The sequence below is a fragment of the Oryzias latipes genome, chromosome 21, assembly GCF_053564925.1.
Source record: "Oryzias latipes strain Hd-rR chromosome 21, Olatipes_Hd-rR_3.1".
NCBI classification, from domain to species: domain Eukaryota; kingdom Metazoa; phylum Chordata; class Actinopteri; order Beloniformes; family Adrianichthyidae; genus Oryzias; species Oryzias latipes.
In genome coordinates, this window is record NC_136257.1 from 17470503 (window position 1) to 17493323 (window position 22821).

Consider the following 22821-nt stretch of genomic DNA (forward strand, 5'->3'; position numbering starts at 1 on the left):
AGTGAGGTGGCCGCAGGCAGGTTCCTTGCTGTGAGGGTTGAACTGAACGGGTTTAATTTTTGTTTGATTAACTTTTATGCACCTGCAGAAGGTGCTCACAGAATCCCTTTTTTCCTCACTTTAGAGGTTTTTTTGAAAAACTGTGATCCAGGGGATGTTATAGTGATGGGCGGTGACTGGAACTGCACGTTAGATTTTACTTTAGATAGAACGGGCGCAGAACCTCATTTCCAGTCATCCTCGGTTTTATCAAAGATTGTTTCTGACTCTTCTTTGGTTGACGTGTGGCGGCTTAATAATCCCCAAACCAGACAATACACGTGGGCCAGGAATGTGGGTGGGAAATTGAGCCTCGCTAGACTGGACATATTTTATATCACAGACAGTTTTAGAAACAGGGTTTATGGATGTTCCATTTATCCAGTTGTGTTTAGTGATCATCATATGATAACCCTAGAATTACACCTTGGATCTTCTACAAAAGGAAGTTCATACTGGCATTTTAATGTGAAGCTTCTACTAGATAGAGTTTTTTGTGAGAAATTTGAGTTTTTTTGGGAGCTTTGGAGATGTACACTGTAAACCCGAATAGTCCAATGAGCTCAAAAGTTTTATAATCACTGAACTCAAAAGTAACAAACAAGTTGAGTCAGCTTAAAACCTATAAGCCGATTCAACTTTTGCCACAGTTATATCTTTATTGGACTGAAACATTTTGAGTAAATGAAACCTTGGAGTCAAAACTTATGAGTAATGAGACGTGATGACGTCATAACGTACGCCCATGAACGTGAACTCAGCCACAGAAGTCTTCAAGATGGCGGAGGTCTGATGCGAGTGTCAACTGGCCCAAGTTGATAACGCACATACATCTAGGTAAGTCGTATTATTTTATTTTTTATTATATTTTATGACTTTCGCCTCTGTATTATATATTTGTTGCTTCTTTTGATGTTCCTTCTAGTATATCCTTTGTATTCATGACGTGCTCCACGAGTTTGTATGTATCTTCGAATAATATTTGTTCTGAATTAAACAATTATGTATGTTTTGCAGTATCATGTCATCAGAGAATTATTGCTTGTGGTTAAAAGAAGTTGTTGGGGCAAAGTTTCAAGTTTTACGTTTACCGAGTTGGTTGGCGCACATTTTAAATTATCTAACCGTTACTACTAGCTAACCGTTACTACTAGCTAACCGCTAGCTAGCCCTGGCAGAGCGGCTGCCACAGCCACATATACGACTCGGTGGGAATTGCCTTTTTTTCTACTACATTTTACCACAGGCTCTGTGATTTGGTAATCGTTATGTTTTTCTGTAACTTGTATTTCACGTAGTAACCTAATAAATGCAAATGTGGGCTAAGCTAGCTGCCTTACGCTAACTTGTTCTCGTATCTTATTTTTAGTGAACCGGCGGTGCGTTTGAAAAATAAGAGCGGAGGTAAGTTTGGATTGTAGTTAACATGGCTGCAATATTTAAGACACGGGCAGCTCTCAGTCCAATGAATCCTCCTGGAGAACATTTGACCTTATTGACAAATTAAATTAATTATGAATAAGTAAAAATGTCCAACCTAAGTTAATGTTATGTAGCAGTTATAACTTTGTCCTGAATTGGGCTCGAGTTAAAGTACTAAATGTATGATATAGTTTGCTTAAGACTCAAAAAACGGTATTTTGGCCCCTGGTTTGGTTGTGATTTGTGTTTCACAATATCAAATATTTTAATATAACAGTTTTGTCTCTTCCTAAAACATCCATAAAATATTAATATGCATCCTAGATTACATATTGTGGACAGAGTATTGAGGCTATTGTAAAATGCAGCAGTTTTTCCAAGCTACCAGTAGCTTGAAAAAGCTTTAAATTGTGTTTAACATTTTATTATTTTTTTTTTTTTTGTAGATGTGAGCTGAGTTTCATCGCATCACAAATGTCAACCTGCGAAAACAGTTTTATTTTGACCTGGACAGACAGACGCCACGGATGCTGATCTTTTTGAGACAGAAGGCAGCATGAACCGGAAGGCTCTATGCGACATTCTGCACCTCTATGATAAACAGGTGAGGTATAACTGCATGGCATGATCAACATTATGCATTAGTATAGCTAAAAGAAGGGGCTGACTTGGATCGGTTCATATTAATCACTGAGCGTTTCTAATTCAGTGAATGACTGTAAATGTTTGCTTCACTGGAGAAAAAAACATCAACGTTGATCCCAATGCATTTGTAAATATGAATGTAATGTCATCTTATGTTTGGTGTATTTTTGAAATAACTGTACAATTTTAAGATAATTAAAAAGACTAAATGAACTGATCTGAGCCAGACCAAAGGGTGCAGTCATTTGAAATATGTTTGCCATATTAATTTGTATTTGTCTCTGTTCAGCAAGAACAGACTGCTGATGTTAATTCCTGTCCTGTACTGGCTTCCCATATACAAACGTGAGGAGGACCCACAGTTCTTCAAAGTTTGGAATGTAGGTACTTTATGATGGATAATGTTTTATTCACTAAATAGTACCAGTGACAGTGTGCTGGTTAATACTCCAGCTGTGTGGGTAATATAACTTAACCAGAAAGTCATGCCAAAGCAATGTTGTGAGGTAAAGCACATAGTCTCCTAAAATATTGCACTCCAGCTCATCTGTGCTCCTGTACCTGACCGTGGACCTCGCCTCTGACTCGTCTCGGGCCCACAGCCGTCCCCTATTTCATCTGGATGACGCCAATCTGCTGGACTTTAAAAATGCAGTTGTTGAGCTAGAAAATGTAATTCTTCTCTAAGAGTTCTGGAACATCGCCTTTCCGTCCTGGGGGAGGAGTCTTTTTTTATTTATTTTTTTAAAGGAGTTTTCCTTACTGTGTAAGAGGGATCTAATGGCAGGGATGCCCAGTTTAGTTTAGTCTGTTTAGTTTAGCCAATACCTAATGTATTATGATTTCATGTTCTTGTACAATTGCCGGTATGAAGCCCATGGAGACGACTTTTGTTGTGACATAGGACTATATAAATAAAATTGAACTGAATCTTTGCTCTTAAGTTGCATTGGCAAGAAGGGGATTCTTTCCAGCAGGTTGTGTCATTGTTATGGAGATGTTCTGAGCTGTAGTTGAAAAACTGCCCAATAACAAAGACACAACCTGGTGGAGAGTTACGAGTGCTAACTGTGAGAGCATGACATCAGGAAAGAGTTCCAGAGGGTGAATACTAGGTAAGCAGCTGGGTCGGATGGAATTCCTGGACGTGTCCTGAAAGGTGCTGACCATCCAGCACAAGCTGAGAGTTATGTTGGTAAAACTGGTTAGGTGGAGGGAGGGGTGAATAAATGTGATCCTATTTTCAGATTGTCATGTTACAAAAGCTTTTGTTTATTTTTTTGTGTACAGTGCCTTATGGAATCATGATGATTCTTACATATAGTCTTATTTTGATTTCATTTGATTTTGTATTATATAAGCTCTGTTCTTCCAGATCCTTTTCAAGCAATGAATCAATCTCTACATGACTTTAGTTAAAGATCACTGTATTGAATTAAGCAAATGTGATTTAAGTGACGTTTTTGTTTTATTTTCTGTCTTTTTAATCAATGCATTTCATCATTTCTGTAATGAGTTTGATAAATGTTTAAATTATTTATTGCTTTGACTACAATGCTTGAAATCATTAATTTAAATCAACTTTAATAATTTTCCTGATGTGTAATTTCTGACCTTCTCTTAAAATGTCAATTTCAGGTTGTAGTTTTTGCATAAAGTTTTCTTCCCTCAAGAGCAGCATCAATTTAGTATTTTCTTATTGAATTCTATGTATTCATGATCCTTTTGATATTATGTTTAACTTTTTCAATTACCTATACGAAAACCCATTGAGACGACTGTTGTTGTGAATTTGGGCTATACAAGTGAAATTGAATTGAATTGAATTGAATAAAAATGGTGCTCAACAAACTTAACTGTATCGGGTCCGTGTTTGTGTGCACCTTCTTGGATGGCTTTCCTTAGTCCGTAGATGACCACAGAGGGAGATGGGCTGTTCACGAACACATGCACCCGCATTCTATCGTCAATGATCTCTTCGGACATATCATTGTCTCTGTGCCACAAAAATCTGAGGTAGTTCCGGTGATCACTGCGAACAAAGAAGCAGTGGAAGATCTGCTGAATATCTGCAACTGCAGTCACTTGCTCTTTGCGAAAACAGACCAAGACCCCCACAAGAGAGTTGTGATCTGGGGCTTTGAAGAGAGCATTGTTAAGAGACATCCCTGAATGCTTTGGGCTGGAGTCAAACACCACATGTATGTTATCTGGTTTCTGTGAGTGAAAAACTCAGAAAGTCGGCAGATACCAGCACTCCTCATTTTCTCCCAGTGGTGGAGCAACCTCTGCGTGATTGTTCTGAAACATCTTATCTATAAACTCAAAAAACTGATCTTTGACCTTTGGTTTTCTTTCTAAAGTTTTTTGCAGTGAAAAAACTCGAGACAGGGCGTACTAACGTTTTTTAGAGAGAAGCTGGTGCTGTGGTCGGAAAGGAAGGGGTGCCATCCTTGAACATATCTGCATCCATTAACTGCAAGAAGACTGTGTCTTCTATTGATGGGTCGGGTTTGTTGTCCGAAACTGTGTCGTTGAAAACGCTCTTTTTTAAAGTTACAATTGATGCATTGTTGAGTTTTCTCCATTCCTTCCCGCCTTGGCAGGCATTTTCAGTCAGCCTGATAGAGCTGTTGCAGGATGTAGATAGAGATGGGCGTCCGTTTTCCAAAACATTGGTTCTGTATGTGCTTATGATTGGTTTATGCGAGTTTCCCAGACAAACATCTCCAATCAAAACCCATCCTAGATCCAGTCTCTGGGCGAAAGGAGCATTGTGGGGGCCGTTTACTTGCTGGCGGACTCTCAAAATGTCCCTTCCCATAAAGATCAGGATTTCTGCTTTGGGGTCAAGATCTGGTATGTACGTTGATATCTTTTCCAGGTGTGGGTGACAGCAGGCAGCCTCTGGCGTGGGGATTTCTGAGCGGTCATTCAGTATCTCATTGCATTCAGTAGCCGGGGTTACATGGGCAAAATATCTTGATCGGATCAATGGTCAGGTTAAAATTCAACCGTGGGCACAGAAAACCTTTTTCCTATTAGAACAAACGTTTACATGGGTCACACTTTCGGTCAGAATAAATCATTTGGGCATGCGCAGTAGTGTTGTAAATACCGTAAGCGGAAATGAGTCCCGTTGTAAACAAACAGCTGCCACATACATTTTATGCAGCAGCTCGGTAATATACGAGACAATCTTCTAAACGTGGTTTTAGAAAGAAATTATTAATGTAATGAATATTATTAACCGCCTGTTTGCTCATCGTTTTATTTTTAATCCGTATGGTCAGTGGTTTTTTTGTGGAAGAAGAACGGAGCTGGAAGAAGCCCGTGTTAGGAGAGGCTAACAAGCGCTCACAACATTTAGCCTATCTATGAACAAAAAATGTAATCCATGCGAGAAAAGCTGCAATCTACATCTTGGCTGAACGTAAATATGTGGGAATAACATCAGCCTTTATTTTGTCGGGGCACAACTGGAAACACAAATCCACATGATTTTTCGAACAGTTTCTAAGGACTGAGCGACATTTCTGCTTTGAAAAGTTCACACACCGCCCCAAAGCCGCTGTGTGTGCTGGTGGTTCTCCTCAAGCCGGCAGCTGCTAATCCAGAGCGGCGGGTCGGCTAGCAGTCCGAATTCTCACACATAACAAAACAACAAAACGCACACGTAACAAAGCACCCTCCCCTCAAACACAAATCAATAAATCCGGCAGCTCTGCTCAGAGAGGTTCACTCGGTCCACTGGCAACCGAGCCCGAACGCAGAGCTCGGGTGCCGGGTCCAAACGTCCGTGGGCACGAAGTGCTCCTCCTCTGCATCCCCCTCGTGAGGGGTGAAAGAGAGGGGAGAGCCAGGGGGGCGAAAGCGGAGAGGTGCTTTGCGCGGTGGCTCCGCAGAGCAGCTGGTCGGTCCTGTATGCTCTGCAAAGCTTTCTCTCAGCGAAACACCGTCTATGCATGACGTAAACAAGAGCACTAGTGACACACGATCGGAATCAACCATTTACATGCACAACAATCGGATCAACAATCGGCATAACCCACCTATCTTGATCGGAAAGAAATTTTGAACCGAATATTCTGATCGGGGCAGAGTATTCCGAACGGCGCTTTTACATGACGCATTTTTCTTCCAATCAGGCATTGTTTCCGATAACTTTTGCTCATGTAAAGGCGGCTAATGAGTTACCGTAGTGGGAGAACTACTTTTCCATCAAGAAATTCAATCTGAAAACCTTCTGTTTTGCATCTGGACGTTTCCCACAGCCCAGCGCTCGTTTTCAATCTGCATTGGATAAACTGGCTTTTGAGGTTAAACAGTTCAAAAAGTCTGAGGGGACCAGTGAACGATTACTTTGGTCATCCAGAATCACACACATGTTGGCTGCTTTTTCACGTTGACCTTGTTGATAAACTCTGACCAGACAAATCTTAGAGCAGGAGCTACCCGTTTGCCCAGGTCCACAAACTTGAGTGCACTGTGAACTTACAGTCGCATTGGTGATGGTTTGCTTCTCCTCCCCGCCGTTGTTTGTTGGGGGAGTAAGCCTTGTAGAGACTTGAGGCAGCGTGCTAGCATGCATTGCGGTGTGGTGGCGGTCACTGTTGCACTCTGAGCATTTTAGCAGGGTTCTGCAGTCCTTTGCTAGATGACTGGTTGAGGTGCAGGGAGTGCAGCTCCGGCCCAACCAGGAGAGCAGCCCCCCCGCCGCGCTGGGAGGGCCCAACGCGGGGCCCCGCCCCAGAAACGCACCCACAGCCCCAGACGAGCACCTCATCACCACCCAGGAGTTCTGGGCATCCCCCAACCCCAGGTACGAGCCAGGACCCCCCAAGGGAGACCCACCCCGCGCTCCAGGCAGCCACCCACCCGGCCCATTATCGGTCCAGGAAGGAGCAAGGCTGGGGCCAGCCATCCCCACCCAGGAGGAGGACACCAAGGGGAAGAGGGGGTCCACAATATGTGTTGTAAACATGGCCCGACCAGGCTGGCCCACAGTTGGAAATGTGGCGAGGCCCAGCGCTTTAGGGGCAAGGACCAGAACCCACACCGCAGGGACTCGGACATCCCCCGGTCAGATGCGATGTGATCCCAAGCTCTTGACCCTGCCAGAAAGCTCAGGGATCCCTCTCCCTGCAGGGAGAGAGGGCTGCCGGGCCCAGAAAGCCAGCACCCAGGGAACACGGCCGCCGTTGCCAAGGGCCCAGTACCCCCTACCAGGGATGGGGTAGGGGACAGATGGTCCGAGGTCCCACCTTCCTTGCAAAATGCATGTGTGTGAGAGTGTGTGTGTGTGCATGTATGTGTGTTTATATTGGAGTGTATATTTTGAGGGATAAAGGGTATGTGTACTAAGAGGATGCAGTTAAAATTGGCTGGTAGGGTACTGAGAGGACATCTCCCGATTACTCACAGTGATGTCCAATCACCCTCCCCACCAAGGGGCCCTAAATGTCTATGGTGCAAATAAAACCGGGGGGGGGGGGGGGGGGGGGGCTATTCCAAATGGCAACCCTGGGAGGGGGTTTTTATGTTTGTGTCCTGTTTGCTTTTCAGTAATGGGGTGTGGTTTAGCTGCACCAGTTCTGATAAATTGGGGGAAAAATAGATTTTTGATATTCCCTGATTTGACTGGTATCGAGAGTCTGTTCAGTGTTAATAACACAGTTTTATTCCATTAATTGAGTAGTCTGATATGGAGGAGAATTCATTAATAACTGTTGTTGTTTCATTTAAAGAACACGAGTTAATTAAAAAGAGTAATATGTCATCTGCATGGAGATACATTTTATTCTCTGTGCTAGTGCTTTGGAAATTATTTTTAAGTCTGCGTTGTTTAATGAAATGGGGCGATAGCTTGAAGGACTTGTGGGATCTTTGTCTGGTCTTAGCAGAAGGATTATGTTGGCTGAGTTCATGTTAGGTGGTAGTGATTGGCTTTCCTTGATAAATGTGACCATTTTATAAAACGTTGGTGCCAGCTGTTCCCAGAATCCTTTATAAAATTCAGCAGGAAAGCCATCAGGACCTGGAGCTTTGCTATTAGGCATAAGTAACGGAGCTTCATGAAGTTCAGACGATGAGAGTGGTGAGACTAAGTTTGTGGTTTGATCCACATTTAACCTGGGTAGGTTTACATTATTAAGAAATCTTTAAACACATTTTTAATGGAGCAGACATTTCCTGTTTGGTCCGTGAAAGATGTGATTGTTGATTTTTCTTTATTAATTTTAAGCTGATTAGATAGAAATTTGCCATATTTATTTGAGTTTTCAAATCTTTCAAGTTGTAGAATTTGAACTTTGTAACTTTTGAACTATTATGGGTCGTATTCTCACTGTATATTTTGTTGAGACCACCACGGGGCAGACTAATGTAAAAGAGTAAAATGAGTGTTAGCAGATAACAAAACGTAAAATAAAACGTTTTCAGTTGGCGTTACAGTTAATTAATCTTTAGAGTTTGCTCAGAATGGTTCTGTTTATGCTCTGTGACAAACCCAGGAAAGCAGACTATGAAACAGCAGTCAGATTGGCACCCTGTTAATGTGCTGCTGCGACAAATCATATCTTGCTGCAGCCTTGTTGAGTTTTCCGGTGAGGAATGAAATGAAAGTGCACACATTTTATTTCAGTTTGGCCTGCATGCATACATTAGTGATTGCGTTTTGCCTCTTTGTAGTTAAACCCTTTGAGCGTGTTTGTAAGTTTGTGTTTGTACAGAAATGTGCATGTTTGACAATTTAATACTTGCAGCAAAGCTTTGTAGATGCTCCTCGGCAAAGAAAAAAAAAGCAGATGAATCTGAGCTGGCTGTCTCCACACAGGACTGCTTTAGAGTGATAGAGACTAAGTCAGCAGATCCTGGCTTCCTGTCACAACCCTACAGGGGGAAAACTGTTCTTTTTTGTTATCTTAAAACATGCAATAAAACTGCAGCATTGACTTTACAAAGAAGCAGCAAATCCAGGAATATATAATTTGGTGTAACACGATTATCAGAACACTGAACTGTACTTTGGATTTTTTTTTATATGAAATTACATTGAGGTGATGTGAACTGAATAGAAAAGAAAAGATTAATTTATCTTCAATTAATTTATTAGCGCTATTAAAGTTTAAAATTGATCAAACCAAAACCGCTTGAGATTAGCTAAAATGTCTGTCTTTTTTTAAAGTGTTTTGTAAGAAAAATAATAGTTTTATGCATGTAAGTAATCACATATTCAATGTGTTTGCTTTTTTTAAAAGACCCACTCCAATTAAAAACCAAAAAAAGCGATGCATCTAAGAAAACGGCTGCCAATTAAAGGATAGCCACGAAAGTGACGCCACAACAGTTAGTTTGCCGATGGTACACCAGAAGTGGATTGGCCTTTAGTATACACACCGCTGCGAAAAGTAGGAGAAATACAGGAGTACGAATCAGAAAACGAATGAGAAAGTGAAGTAAGTGGCTTTATCTTTTATTTGCAGCCGTTTTCTTAGATGCGTTGCTTTTTTTGTGATTGCATTTCTTTTCTTTTTTTTTATCGCTTTTTTTTTCTTTTTTGCTGTGATGGCATTTATTATTTGCAGCGTTTATTTTTTATTTGCATTTCCTTTTTTTGCTCCTTTTTTGCTGCAATGGCAGTTCTTCTTTTTTGTATTATTTTTTTATTAGTAATCAATACTTTCATGAAGAAGTTAATAACCAAATTGGGGATGTATGTATGCTTTGTAATTCAATACCTTTGTATACTCCCATTACCACTGGTTGGGATGCTATGTGACCTTTACTGTAAACCATGCGCTTGCATCGCAGATAGCAGACGGATGTGGGCCACTTTTGGCTGAATTACAGCAAAGGTGTCATTTGTCTGGGCCAGACAAAGTAGAGGTAAACCTCAAGCGGCCCAAACTCGTTATGAACTACACAGGTCAACTTAAAAACTTATGTTGACCAGATGTAGCAAATGTATGGCAAAGCTTCCTGAAGGCACATAGATATTACACAATAGTGTCCCAATAGGTGGAAAAAGGTATTAGCCACAATCATGTTCCAAATGTGTGCCACGTTTGACAAACATGTGGCAGTAAATTCTTTAAAAAAATCATAAAATACGCTAAATATAGATCCATAAAATAAATTCTTTGATACTGAATATGCAACTGATTTTGCATGTTTAAATTGACTCTACTGCAGTAGAGTACAGACCTGAAGGAGGGTCTGTGTTTGGCAAAAGTAGGAGAAAGTAGGCGAAACTAAAACATAAAGAAGCCCCTGTCAGATAAAACCAAGGTACATAGACATTGTAAGAGACAACAGAGTCATCTAGAACAGGGGTGTCAAACTAATTTTGGTTTGGGGACCACATTCAACCCGTCTGATCTCAAGTGGGCCGGACCAGTAACGTAAAGGCAAAATAACAGCTTTGTTTTAGTTTTTTTTTACTTAATTGGAAAACATGCCTCAACCAACATGGTAGCCTAATCATTTCTTATTGCACATTCTTTCACAGAGGCCAATGGATCTTAAATAAAATTAATTTCACTTAAAAAAAAGGTCTATTCAATTTTATACAGACTGCATATTTTACATCTGACACTGAAGCAATCCCGATAATAAACACAAGAGGGGCAACGGAAAAAAAATGAAACACCTGCCTAAAATGTAAATTTCCAAACCATTAAAAAATTACACTAAATTAAACTTGCAAACATTTGTGAACATAAGAGTTTGGAGTTAACCTCCTTTCTCTCCTGAAACTTCACCTGGCCATCAATATCAGGATTCAAATCCTGTGCAGCAACACACTTACTGTCATTCAAGTGTGCAAAACACAGTGGCAACACCTTCCTACATCCTGACCTTTAATGGGGCACCATGAGTGACCAAACTGACGTCACATGACCAGTTCACTAGGGTTGGGCGATGTCCCTTAAATTGGCCGTTGACGATGTTTGCTGTCAACCATCGGGATGGACGATGACATCGTCGGGGGGGGGGGGGGGGGGGTATTAATTTCCCAACTAATGACTAATCCACGATGATCCAGTATAAACTGAGGGAAGTGACTTTAACAAAAAAAGTTACAAACAAAATAGAAAAGAAGTAGTCCGCTCCCGCATTTCACTAGTGAAGTGGACCGGTGGAGCGCGGACTTACAGCTTTGTGTTTGAGGGGAAGGGGGGGGGGGTGCTTTGTTACATGAGCGGTATGTGGGAGATTTAAGACTGCGATCCGTCCCGCAGCTCTAGGGGTACAAGCAACCGAACTCAGAACCGGGTCTAAAAGTGTGTGTCAGAGCACAGGTCGGATCCTCAGCACACAGAGCGATTTGAGCTTCAAAGCAGAAATGTCGCTCAGTCCTGTGTTTCCAGTCGTGTCCCGACTAAATAAAGGCTAATGTTATTCTTACATGTTTACGTGCAGCCAGCAAGCAGCACCACCCAAAGCTAATGTTGTTAGCATACTGCTAATCCTGGCTTCGTTCAGAAAAAGCACTGACCACACGGATTAAAATTCAAATGATGAGCGAACAGGTGTTTCATAATAACCGTAACATTATTAAAAGCACGTTTAGAAGATCATCTCGTATTTTACCGAGCTGACATGTCAATGTAAATAGCCGCTCGGCACTGTTTAACATTGTTTTGTATTGAATTGTTACATTCAATAAAGTTTGGGAAAAAAAAGCCGCTCGGCGGAATTTATATTCTTCCGGTTTTCAAACCCTACTGCGCATGTGCGAATGATTTATTCTGACGGAAAGTGTGACTTTAGTGAACGTTTTTATATTCTGAAAACATTTTTCTGGGCCCATGTACACGGTTGGATTCTAATCCGACCATTGATCCCATCAAGATATTTTGTACATGTAACCGTGGCTTATGGTGTCGACGCGCAACGTGGCGGGGGCGTGGCATCACGATGGTGGTCTCTCCATCGGGATGTCAGTCACCCATCACGATGGATGATGATATCGTCCATCGGCACAACCCTACAGTTCACTCCAACATTGTCCAGCACAGTAACTAGAGAGCTGACTATGTCATCAGCAGTTGTTGTGTCCATCAACTCCAGAAACTTCGCTCTGACGTCGCTTCAACACATCTAATAAATATGCACAGCTGTATATATCTGTGATGTCTGTGCTTTCATCAATAGCGACAGAAAATGAAATAAATGACTGGATTCCTTCATTTGGCGCCCAAGTCTCCTCAGAGATGTTGTATCTGTAATCGTAATCTTTGACAGACTTATGCTAGCAAAGGTCGACTGCTTTTTGGGATACAACCTTTCTGTAGCCTTCAGCATTTTTTAACAAGTTCACCATCTGAAAATGGTTTGGATGTTTGCACCAACTTGTTTGCAATAAGGTAGCTAGGTGTCACTGCTCCATCACTGACATCACGGCTTCAGTAAATGCAGACAGTTATCAATCCAGGTAATAGTTGATAAATCTTGTGTTTTCTTAACTGCAAATGGTGAAACTCTTCTCTATGGTGAGTCTCATTGTGGTGCTGAAAGTTATATTCCCTGAGGACTGTGACCTGTTGATGACATACTAAGCATGTAGGTTTTGAATTCAGCTCTGTGAACAAATTAAACTGTCAATTTTTCCTGGAAAGCTCAGGACTTCACTTCAACCTTTTTTTCTTTTTGCCAACATTTTGGACATTAGGGTGTCACTACTGATCATTCTTATAGCAACGTAACATTGGTGAGGCTCACAACTGAACTATTGCCTACCCAGACACAGGGCTTTGCTTTCGGCACATGCAGAGATGTGCTGTTTCTCCTGTTTTGCTTTTCCTTTGCTCCCCCTAATGGTGGAATTGCGCATTTCGGTTATTTCTTTAAAAAATCATAACTCGCCACAGGAATGGACTAGAAACGTGCTTTCTTTTTTAAACATCGTTTTGATTTTTACTCTTCATGTCTGGGGCAGACTAAAGCACCTGGCAGTCCGGACACGTATGTTTGACACCCCTGATCTAGAGCGATGTTGGGTATTTTTTTTTGATATACATTAAAGATAACCTCTTTTTGTGTCCAGGCTGTCCCTGCATATTTTATGCATCCCTTCTCTGCAAGCTTCCTTGCAGGGGCGGCCGTGGAGCAGCGATAGGGCGGTCGACCCATGATCATAATATTGCAGGTTCGCAGGTTGCACACCCATGTGTCGAAGTGTCCTTGGGCAAGACACTGAACCCCACCTTGCCTCTGGTGTTAGGTTGGCGCTTTACAGTCTGTGACTGTAAAGTGCTTTGTGCCTTGTAGGTAGAAAAGCACTTTATAAGTATACACCATTTACCATTTCCTGTATTTCACTCAACCAGAAAAAAAAAACCTTATTTTTAAAGTAAAAGATACTCAAACTGCAGAGAAAGCAGTTGCATATTTTACCCGTCATATGCATCTAAACAAAGCGTACTTGACACATCCCGGGCCTCATCCAGGACTGGCACACGTGTGATGTTACTGCAAGGGGCCTGTAGGAGCAGTTGATATAACAGTGGTACGGAAGGGTCGGTTTGCTGCTTTTTGCATCAAAATGGGTCAAACTGAAAGTTTGTGTGGAAATTTCGATCATGGCTATTTCTAATAAACCTGTGGAACTTAAAGGGTCCATAATGTCCTGTAGTTTGAGCTAAAAATGTGAAATTCTGTTTGTTTGATCAAGCAAATACTTTCACAATAATCGAGCAACCAAATATTTTTCTTGTATTTATACTCTTGTAATAGTCTCTCCACTTAATTACCACAAATTAAAAAATAAAGGGAATTTGAAAAAAATAACCCCAGAAATTCACACAATTATTTTCTTTTTAGTTTTACAAAAGAATGTGATAAAGAGCTTGTAAAAAGAGAAGTCATCCAGGGTAACATATTTTGATACAACATTTAATAGATAAATGGTTTGTAAAGGCTGAATGTGAATAAAAAGTTCAGTCAATGCTCTGGGCATTTTAACCTAAAAAAACAAGATTGGGCTATTTGCAGAGCTCATTCTGTTGCTGTGTGCTTATTTTCATTTTTCTTGCTGGCATTCTTTATAATTTGTTTGCTCAGTCAACTGATCTCTGCTATTCATCTTTGAAAGGGCTATAAAGAAGAAAAAAAAGGTTCATTAAATTTGAAATTCTATTTTGTGCCATAACATTTGTTATCCTGTAAAAACTTATGAGATATTGAGCAAATTATTGCACCTAATACTGTTTCCTCAGTAAATATTTAGTTTTCATGTGATTAAGTGATAATTTTAAATTTATGAGCACCAAACTGATTTATCTATATCTATATCTATATATATATGCTTAGAAGTGATACCTTTAAGTTACTACTTCAGTTATTATTAAGTTTCTTTTTTTTTTTTTTAAGCTCATTTTGCTTTGGTTCTACCTAAATATTTCTGAATATATTGCTCTATTTGCATAAAGCTTGTTTGATTTGAGTTTTATCAAAAATATTTCTTAACATATGAACTGCAAAGTTAAACAGATGTGTAAAGCACCGCAAAATTTTGAGATGAAATTATGTACAAAAAATATACAAATATTACATAAATGTAAGGGTTTTTGAAGGTTAGAGATAAAATGGCATTTAAAAAAAAACAACAAAGATTGACTTGAATGTCTCATCCAAACACACTATTCATCTAACATCCTTCTTGAACACCCACAAGTACATTTTTGATTTGAACTCTAGGTCATACAATAAGATTTTTCTAAAGAGGATAGAATTAGACCCATCTTTAACTCACTAACATTTGGATTTATATTGAATTTGCACAAAACTAGATGAAAACATTTGGTCAAAATGTCATTTTATTGCATGCATTTCATTAGGTATAGGACAAAAATTCCACAATGCATGCCTTTTAGCTTGAATGTTAATATTTTAGGTTATTGTGCATCAGTGTCCTGCCATCCTGTGTTGGTCCAAATCTAAGCCGAACCTAATTACAATTAAAAAGCAATCACAAGGAAACTAGGGTGTAACCCAAACCCTGACCCCACTAATGTGTCAATTAGAATAACGCTAATGATAACAGACGGGTGCTAATGCACAAAGACCATTTATTTAGTACCATTGCTCAACTGCCCATGGAAGCATAAAGCTGTATTGTCTTTCAGTTTGAAATGTTTCATTTATTTATGTTTTAGACAGGTAAAATTAAGAACTGAATAAATTATTCCACCATAAGTAAAATGTCCCACTTCCTTTAGCTACCTAATGTTAGCTGAGGATAAGAACAGCAAAATACTGTGTATCAGGCTGGGATATTTAGGCTGACAAAAACATGTTAGTGTGTTTTTGGAAACTAAACATAAACATTCAAGAAGATAAACATTTTTAATGTATTACTTGCACTAAAGCTAAATGTTAGCTCCTAACATTTAAAAATGGCAGGGATTTATTGAAGACATGACTTTAGCAGATCAAAATTGTAGGCCACTCTACTATTTATCTTTGTACCATGCAATTAAAGCTTTTCTTGCAGAAAAAGTGGTACATGCCATGCTGCTGCTGTCAGGCTCACATTATAGAAGCCTAGAACAAACAACTACAAGAGATTCTCTACACAAATTATGCTAGAGAATGTTAAAAAAAACCTTAATGTTCTATTTTATGTGTTTTTAAATGTATTTTTACATATTCATGGTGTGTTTTAAAGTGTGTGGAAGAATTACATTAAGTGAGATAAACACAGACACCGCTCCATGTAGTGATCCAGGTAAAAACATTAGCTGGTAGCTCCCCCAACACACAGCCTGATGCCTTCACGAAGCTCCAGTGCTTAGAAGCTTAGCAGAACTCCAACAGCCACACAGCCTAACGTAGTCTGCTACTACATTACCATGAAAAAATAAAAAAACGCAGAATCGACTCTAAAATCGCCCAAATTATGCCTACCCGCCCAAAGCCAATTTTACCCGCAAATCTAGAACCTAAACCGCCCAATCTTGGAACACTGTTTGCCGGTAGGGCTAACAGCGCAGTAGAACAGTGAGCACTGACGTCATCGCTCCACCTCCCTCCTGCAAATGCTGACTGGAAGTGAATTATGCTACACTTTTCGCATGGTGGATGTGAAAAAGAAAATGCAGTCCCCTCTTTGCATTTTCGCTCTAATCGTGTCACAGTATGTGCAATGTTATATAGAAAAAGCATTTCTGTTAATCCATTTTAATTGTCAAATTAGACATTTCGAATTGAATTTTGCAACACATTTACTAGAGAACTTTTTGAAAAAAAAATGTCAAATACCATTTTCTTTATTTTCTTTCAATTAAGTGACAGAATGATCAGTGTTGAAGAAGAGGAAAAAAAAAGCGGTTTGGCTGATTGATTTTTCATTTTAATTTTGAGTCAACAAATGCAGCTTCAATTTGAAAATGAAAAAGCATTTCTGGTATTGACTTTTTTTTTTAATTATGCTACAGAAACGCTTCCATACACTCTAAAGAAAAATACACTGGGCCAACTTTAAACAATTGAGGTAACAATTTGCATTGATCTTTTTGAGTTATCCCAACTCTAGTCAGTATTGAGTAAATTAAATTTGACTTTTTGAGTTTGATTAACTCAATTTTATTTTGTCCCACAAACACAAATTATTTTTTATTTTTAAGTAAAAGCTTCTGGTGAATTTAAGTTAGCAAGTTATTGAATTTAAGCTAATTCAACTTATTTGTTTTCTTTTACTTTTACTCAAAAAAGTCCATACAATTTGTTACCTTAATTCTTTCAGCATTCTAAACTTAATTCAATCAGTTGAGACAACTCCACCATTCTCGTTTTTGCTTCAATTGTTTATTATGAAAAGAAACAGTATTTTTCAAACATACACCATCCAATACTTCACAAAATTAAGAAACGATAATCCGCCTTTAATACTCATTTCTCGTTGCTTCTCAAAAATTAAAGATTCAAAAGAATGTAAAGATTGGTAGTGACTAACAATATTTAATCTCCTGCATTTTGTACAAAGTAAAAGAAATACTTCTGTGACAAATAAAACCTTCAAAAGTCAAAAATAAAACATTTTTGTTAGGCTTACAATTGAAACTGCTTAAAGGTGTAGCTGCTACATGCACATCTGCAACAAAAAATTAACAGCACAATAACAGATTTCAAAGCACAGGTGTAAATATTCCAGGCAAAAGGGCTGATGCCCTGCTGGTTTTCCAGGTGTCCTTGTTGTACTTCCTTTTAATCACCTGGTCACGTGTGTTCAGCCAATCAGAGGCAGAAAAGAGGATGTTGGTGGAAACAAAGAAACTGAGGCTCTCACTTCCTCCAAATGTCCTCTTTTTTTCTCATTCTTGCTGGACACACCAGACTAGGTGAAAATGATGCAGAAAGATCTGGAAAACCAGCAGGACGTCGGCCCTCCGGGCATGAAGTTTGACACCACTGTTTTAGAACACTTACTGCCAAGTAGTTCTTCACCCTTTCAGGGCATTAAGCTCAAAGAAAACTTTCTGAAAGACCTGCAAGGTGTTCTTTAGACTTTTTGATTTACTGATGTTCAGGGCATATATCAGTCCAATAAGCAAGGTACAGGCTCTGGGTACATCCAGGTCTCCAAGGACTTCTGTTTCCTCGATCACCACTCCTGCATGAATTGGTGTAATCCGTCTTGCGATGGAAATTTTCAAGACTTCCCTGGTGATATCAGCATCTTCATCCTAAAAATAATTTTAAAATAAAAACAATGTTTGAAGTCCAAAGAAAAAGGGATCCCTTTTTCTTTGGACTTCAAAGAAAAAGGTGTCTTAAGTCCTCTACCTACCACCAGTTCTTTGAAAAGATCTTCTTCCTTTTCATTTAGGTAGACAACCAAGGAATGAATAGCAGCCCCCCTTTTCCTTTCAATGGAATGATCCTGTAGAGAGAAGAGGAAGACTTAATGTGTATGAACTGATTAAAACTTACAGTGTCAAGTGGCAACTAACATGTTTTTACCTCTTCCACCATAGTCTTAATATGCTGAAAGTCCATTTTTGTGGCTCCTCCTCTTGTGGAAACCAGGGACATTATTTTTGAAGAGTAATGGTCTACTTTTGTCATGGATGTTGCCCCCATAGTGGTGATGCGTTTAAATCCTTCATTAATCTGTTTAGAAATAAGTAAAACATGAAAAGTTACAATTCACTTTTGTACATTCATCTACACAGTAAATGCTTTAAGTAAAATATTTCCATGAGCAGCACTAAAAAGAGCATGCCATATGTCTCTGACATTACTGACTGGTGGTTCTTATTCTTAAATTAATTTACATAAACATCACTGTTGATAATTAGGATTACAGGTTAGACCTGAAAAACTATAAGAAAACTGTTTACAAAAATAAAAACGGTTAACATTTTATTTAAACTGGTTTACAAAGGAGACAAAAAACCTTAAAATAAAACTTGGAGCAGCTTTTTAAATGCTAAACTATAGGGTAAAAAATGTATTTCCAACTAAAGCTGGGGTGAAGAGTAAAAACAGAACAACAATTTTCCAACTGTTCAAGAATGATCCTTCCTTATTTTTCCTTTTTTCAAGTGAGTAAACTTTCTTGCCAAATATATTCGTCTATGTTTTAAGATAAAATTAGGGTTTGCAGGAAAGGTGCGGATAAGGGAGGAGCTGGACTTTCTCGATAAACGTTTTCTATCTGCTAAAAATGTATAATGTATCACTGATATAGCTGCCTTAGTTGGAGAACAAATAAACTGTAAATATTTAACCTACAGAAAAGCAATGTTCCAGATATGACTCATTATGCAGTTAATCTTAAGAGGAAACTGATTAACAGAGTGAAGTAAAACATTCAAACTTACAAAATGTCTCTCTCTTACAGGCAAATAACACCAGAACTGGATAAATAACCCCACCGAGCTGTATTTGCGACACCTGACGCAGACAAAGCCGTTAGTGTTTCTCCCGCCAGGAATATTCAAATGCTAACGTTGTGTGTTTGCAACAGTGAGACAACATGTCAGAAAAACTCTGCGAGAAGGCAGTTTATTCTTGCCGTTTATTCAGTTGAACTTGAGACCAAAATGACACAGAATACTTGGTTATAGTCTTGTTAAAATATAACATAGTCCCCCCCCCAGCACCCTATGAATTCAGTTGCTAGCTAAAAGTCGACGTTAGCAAGAAAACAACATCATGGCAGCTGTAGTTAGGTGTTTTCTTCCTGCACCTCTTGCGACACAGTTGAAAGATAATATTTTTTTTTAATTAGATTGGCCAAAAACAAATTTTAAAAATGAGAACTTACCAGAGAGGACAGTCCTTCATTGAGCTGCTTCGTGCTTGCTCCGTTTCTCCTCGAAGGCGTGGCCTGTCTTTCCGGTGTTGTTGCACTAGCTTTTTAAGAATGCTCAACATAAAATCAAGTTTCACCAACTTAATATTTTGTTGTTGTTGAGTGAACACAAAATTGATGGTTAAAAATGTGCAATATATTAAGTTCTGACCACTTTAATACAATTTGAGTTCAACTCACTTCTTTAAATAAGTTAACAACTTACTATTATAACTTTATCGAGCAAACTTAAATATTTGTGCTTAAAATTTTGTTTTTTTTAAGTTCTACATACTAACCCCATGAATCATTTGTTAGAGTGTATAAAGCAGGATGTTAACAGTGTGCCATACAGCAGACTGTGGTAGGGATTTCAAATTAAGAGCTGGAACATTTTTTTTTTAATTTTTGGCCAAATACAAGGCGAGGAAATCAGAGTGACATCACACGCAAACACCTGGAATGGTACGCAGCTTTAAGGGGCCTATACCATACTTTTCTTAAGCTTTTTATAGTAAACAATATCCATGTATATATTAATATATTACCTTTGGCACACAAAACAACACAGTTTTTGAGTTCTTTTCCAGAAGAAGACTCAATCTCTGAGGCTCCGTCTTTCGATCCGTGTGGGTGTCGTGATGATTTCATGATGTCAAAGAGTCAGCCTCTACAGTGTGTCTGCTTTTCACCTAAAAAAACAAACAACATCCAAACTTGTGCAAAAATGGATTGGCATATCGTGCATATCAAAGAAAAGAGTTTAGTCGATCACTGCTAGCTCCACAGAGAAAGTGCCTGTGCATGGGGTCGGTATGCATGAATATTTTGTATGACATTGGCCCTTTAACCGTGTTTCTAGATACGCTGTTGAGTGTTAATAGACATTTTTCTGTGATCTGGATTTTTTTTTTTCAGGTGACTGGCTGGGTGGAAGACAGATATTCTCCTCCTGCTTTTGAAAAACTCCCTTCACAGGACGGCTCTCACAATCCTCACCATGGAGTCCACCAAAGTCCAGTCAGAAGGAGGCCTCAATGTCACACTCACCATACGTCTCCTTATGCATGGAAAAGTAAGCAGATAAACAACATTCTAGATAATGTACAACTTATTCTGTTTTTAAAAGCATGAGGATCATCCCCCTTTATTAAAGTTTGCATGTTATTTACAGTTACTATTCCCAATTTTTTGATATACTTTTTTATTTCAAAAACAAAGAAAAAAACTGTTTTGTTTTTCTAAACTAATGCAAAGTGTATTATTTGAAAGAGGATGTAGATGGTGCATGGACTGAGTCAGGTACTTGAAATTAAATTTAGATTTTCAGAGAGAAAATGGACATGTACACAAATATTGCAAATATTAATTTGCAATCAAAAACATGAAATTCTGCCTTTTCTGTAGTTTGATTTATTTAGCAAAATTCAAAACATTCAAACTTCCACTAGCTTGCTCAATATTTTTTGAAAATCAGATAATCTTAAAATTTGACATTCTTTTGGAACTCAAAATAAATGTTTAAGTAGTTATCAAACTAAATAGCAAAAGTAAAATAAATTAACTTTTTTTTCTTTCCAAATGTTCAGTTTTAGTTTCAGCACTCTGTCCAATGGTTAAACAGACAAACTTTCCTGAGGTCAGAGGTCTTCCAGAGAACACACTCCCCTCACACAGAAAGATGCTGTCTGCCATGTTTTCTTCACTGCTTAATGTGTTCATGTCTGCCTTTCATGTTTTTAGATTTCCCAAGGCATATATAGAAGCACTGAAATATTCTCAGAAACAGTCATCGAGTATTCTGAGAATGTTTTCAAGGTTCTTAAAAATATCCTGTTCATTCTACTAATTTTTTTTAACTTGTGGTGAGTTGGATCAATTCTTAACACATTTTAATAAAATGTTTACTCTATTTATTTCAACAAATGGGTTAATGTTAAAATGGAATTATGGAAAAACAATCAGGTAAATGAGTTTGGCAACTACCAATATTTCTCTGACTAAAGGTCGCCTTCAGAGTATAATTCGCACTTTTGGGATAAATTTGTGTGACAAAATAAGTTAAAAAGAACAGAAATACCAAGACTGTCACATTTCATAATAGAGCTCTGAAAGAAAATGCCTGGAGCCAGATTCGTGAGATTTGTACAGCTTTAGCATTTCACACCAAGACCGAGCTGGGCGGTTCCCCTTCCTTAAAACATGTGCAAGAGTGGAACTCATATTAGAACATCAGTTACTTAGTTTCACCATCCCAACAAGTTGAGACTCTCTTTTGACATCAGCTTTGCTCAGTTGGCTTGTGCTGACTTTTGGTCCATTACAAGTGAGTCCACCAGCTGCTCCTGCTGATGAATGTTGCAGCATTTGTGCTGCCAGGCAAGACCTTTGCCACCACTGTCACGGGGGAGGCCTTTGGCAGTGAGATTCAGTCCCTTCTTCCAATCCCTCCTTCCGTGCTGGATCTGTCTCTTTTCAACACAAGACCCCTAAAGCAAAACATTGTTTGTCAGAGCATTCAAATCAACTTTTTCTGTACTAATAGTTTGAATGTACTTAGACATGTTTCCTTTAATTGATATGTGTTTTTTTTTCTCTAGCTGAAGCATGTTAAGCTATGGACACATCTAGCTTTTGTAGCGCGTTCAAGAAGGCACTGAACATGGGTTTTTGTACACGCTTTATATGGTATTCACACAGGTCTGTCTCTACTCAATACTAGCGCATGTAATCGCAGTTGAAAGAGGCTTAAATATCAAAGAGATGATAATCGTAAGAATCTTGCTTCAGGTTTTTTCTTTCACAGATCTATTGCAATATAATATATTTGACCTGTTGTCATATAATTTCGGTGGGGGACAATCTACAAATTTTGATTTAATTTGATTTAATTTGTGTAGACAATACAATAAAAAATCACACAGATATATCTAACTTATGCAAGAAAAAAACTGGATTGAATTCAAAGAAATAAAAAATTCTCCTCCATTATTCATTTTCAGATGATTGTTTGTGCCGTGTTTTGAAAAGGATGCTACCCATACATCACTACCAAATCTGAGTCCCTAATTGGTCAAAGTTCAACTGATGTTCAATGACCGCGTGTTTGACTTTTCATGCCGTCTTTCGCATTTTCAAGACCTGTGTGAACATAGCAACAGGTTCTCCTTTTAAAAACTTCTTCATACTTTCTTTCTTAAAGGAGGAATCAATGTGGAATTCTGTTTCAGAACTTGCATAAGCAGCTCTGAATTGACTTCTATTATGAAACTTCAAGTAGATTTTCCCTTCCTCTAAATCTTTCTGTTTTCATTGTAGGAAGTTGGAAGTATAATCGGTAAGGTAAGTGTTTTATTTATTTACCCTACCCCTGCATGTTAAATTTTCTCCCCTTTTTAAAAATGTAAATGTAG

The 22821-nt window shown here is 38.8% G+C and overlaps 1 protein-coding gene and 1 long non-coding RNA gene across 10 annotated transcripts in view; one reads left to right on the plus strand and one right to left on the minus strand.

The window, feature by feature from the left end:
* Nucleotides 1-22821, plus strand: part of pcbp3 (poly(rC) binding protein 3) — a 137280-nt gene that overhangs the window by 71639 nt on the left and 42820 nt on the right. For all 9 annotated transcript variants that reach the window (XM_011489554.3, XM_078939349.1, XM_078939351.1 and 6 more), the window contains exons 3-4: nucleotides 20327-20483; nucleotides 22727-22750. In XM_011489554.3, coding sequence (XP_011487856.1) covers nucleotides 20409-20483; nucleotides 22727-22750 — 99 coding nt within the window. In that variant the 5' untranslated portion in view covers nucleotides 20327-20408. The remainder of the gene's footprint in view (nucleotides 1-20326; nucleotides 20484-22726; nucleotides 22751-22821) is intronic.
* LOC144988671 (uncharacterized) lies at nucleotides 16902-20061 on the minus strand. Its single transcript, XR_013652642.1, has 4 exons — nucleotides 19382-20061; nucleotides 18073-18222; nucleotides 17900-17992; nucleotides 16902-17795 (listed from the first exon to the last, which is right to left on the minus strand). It is a non-coding gene; the product is annotated as an uncharacterized LOC144988671 (long non-coding RNA).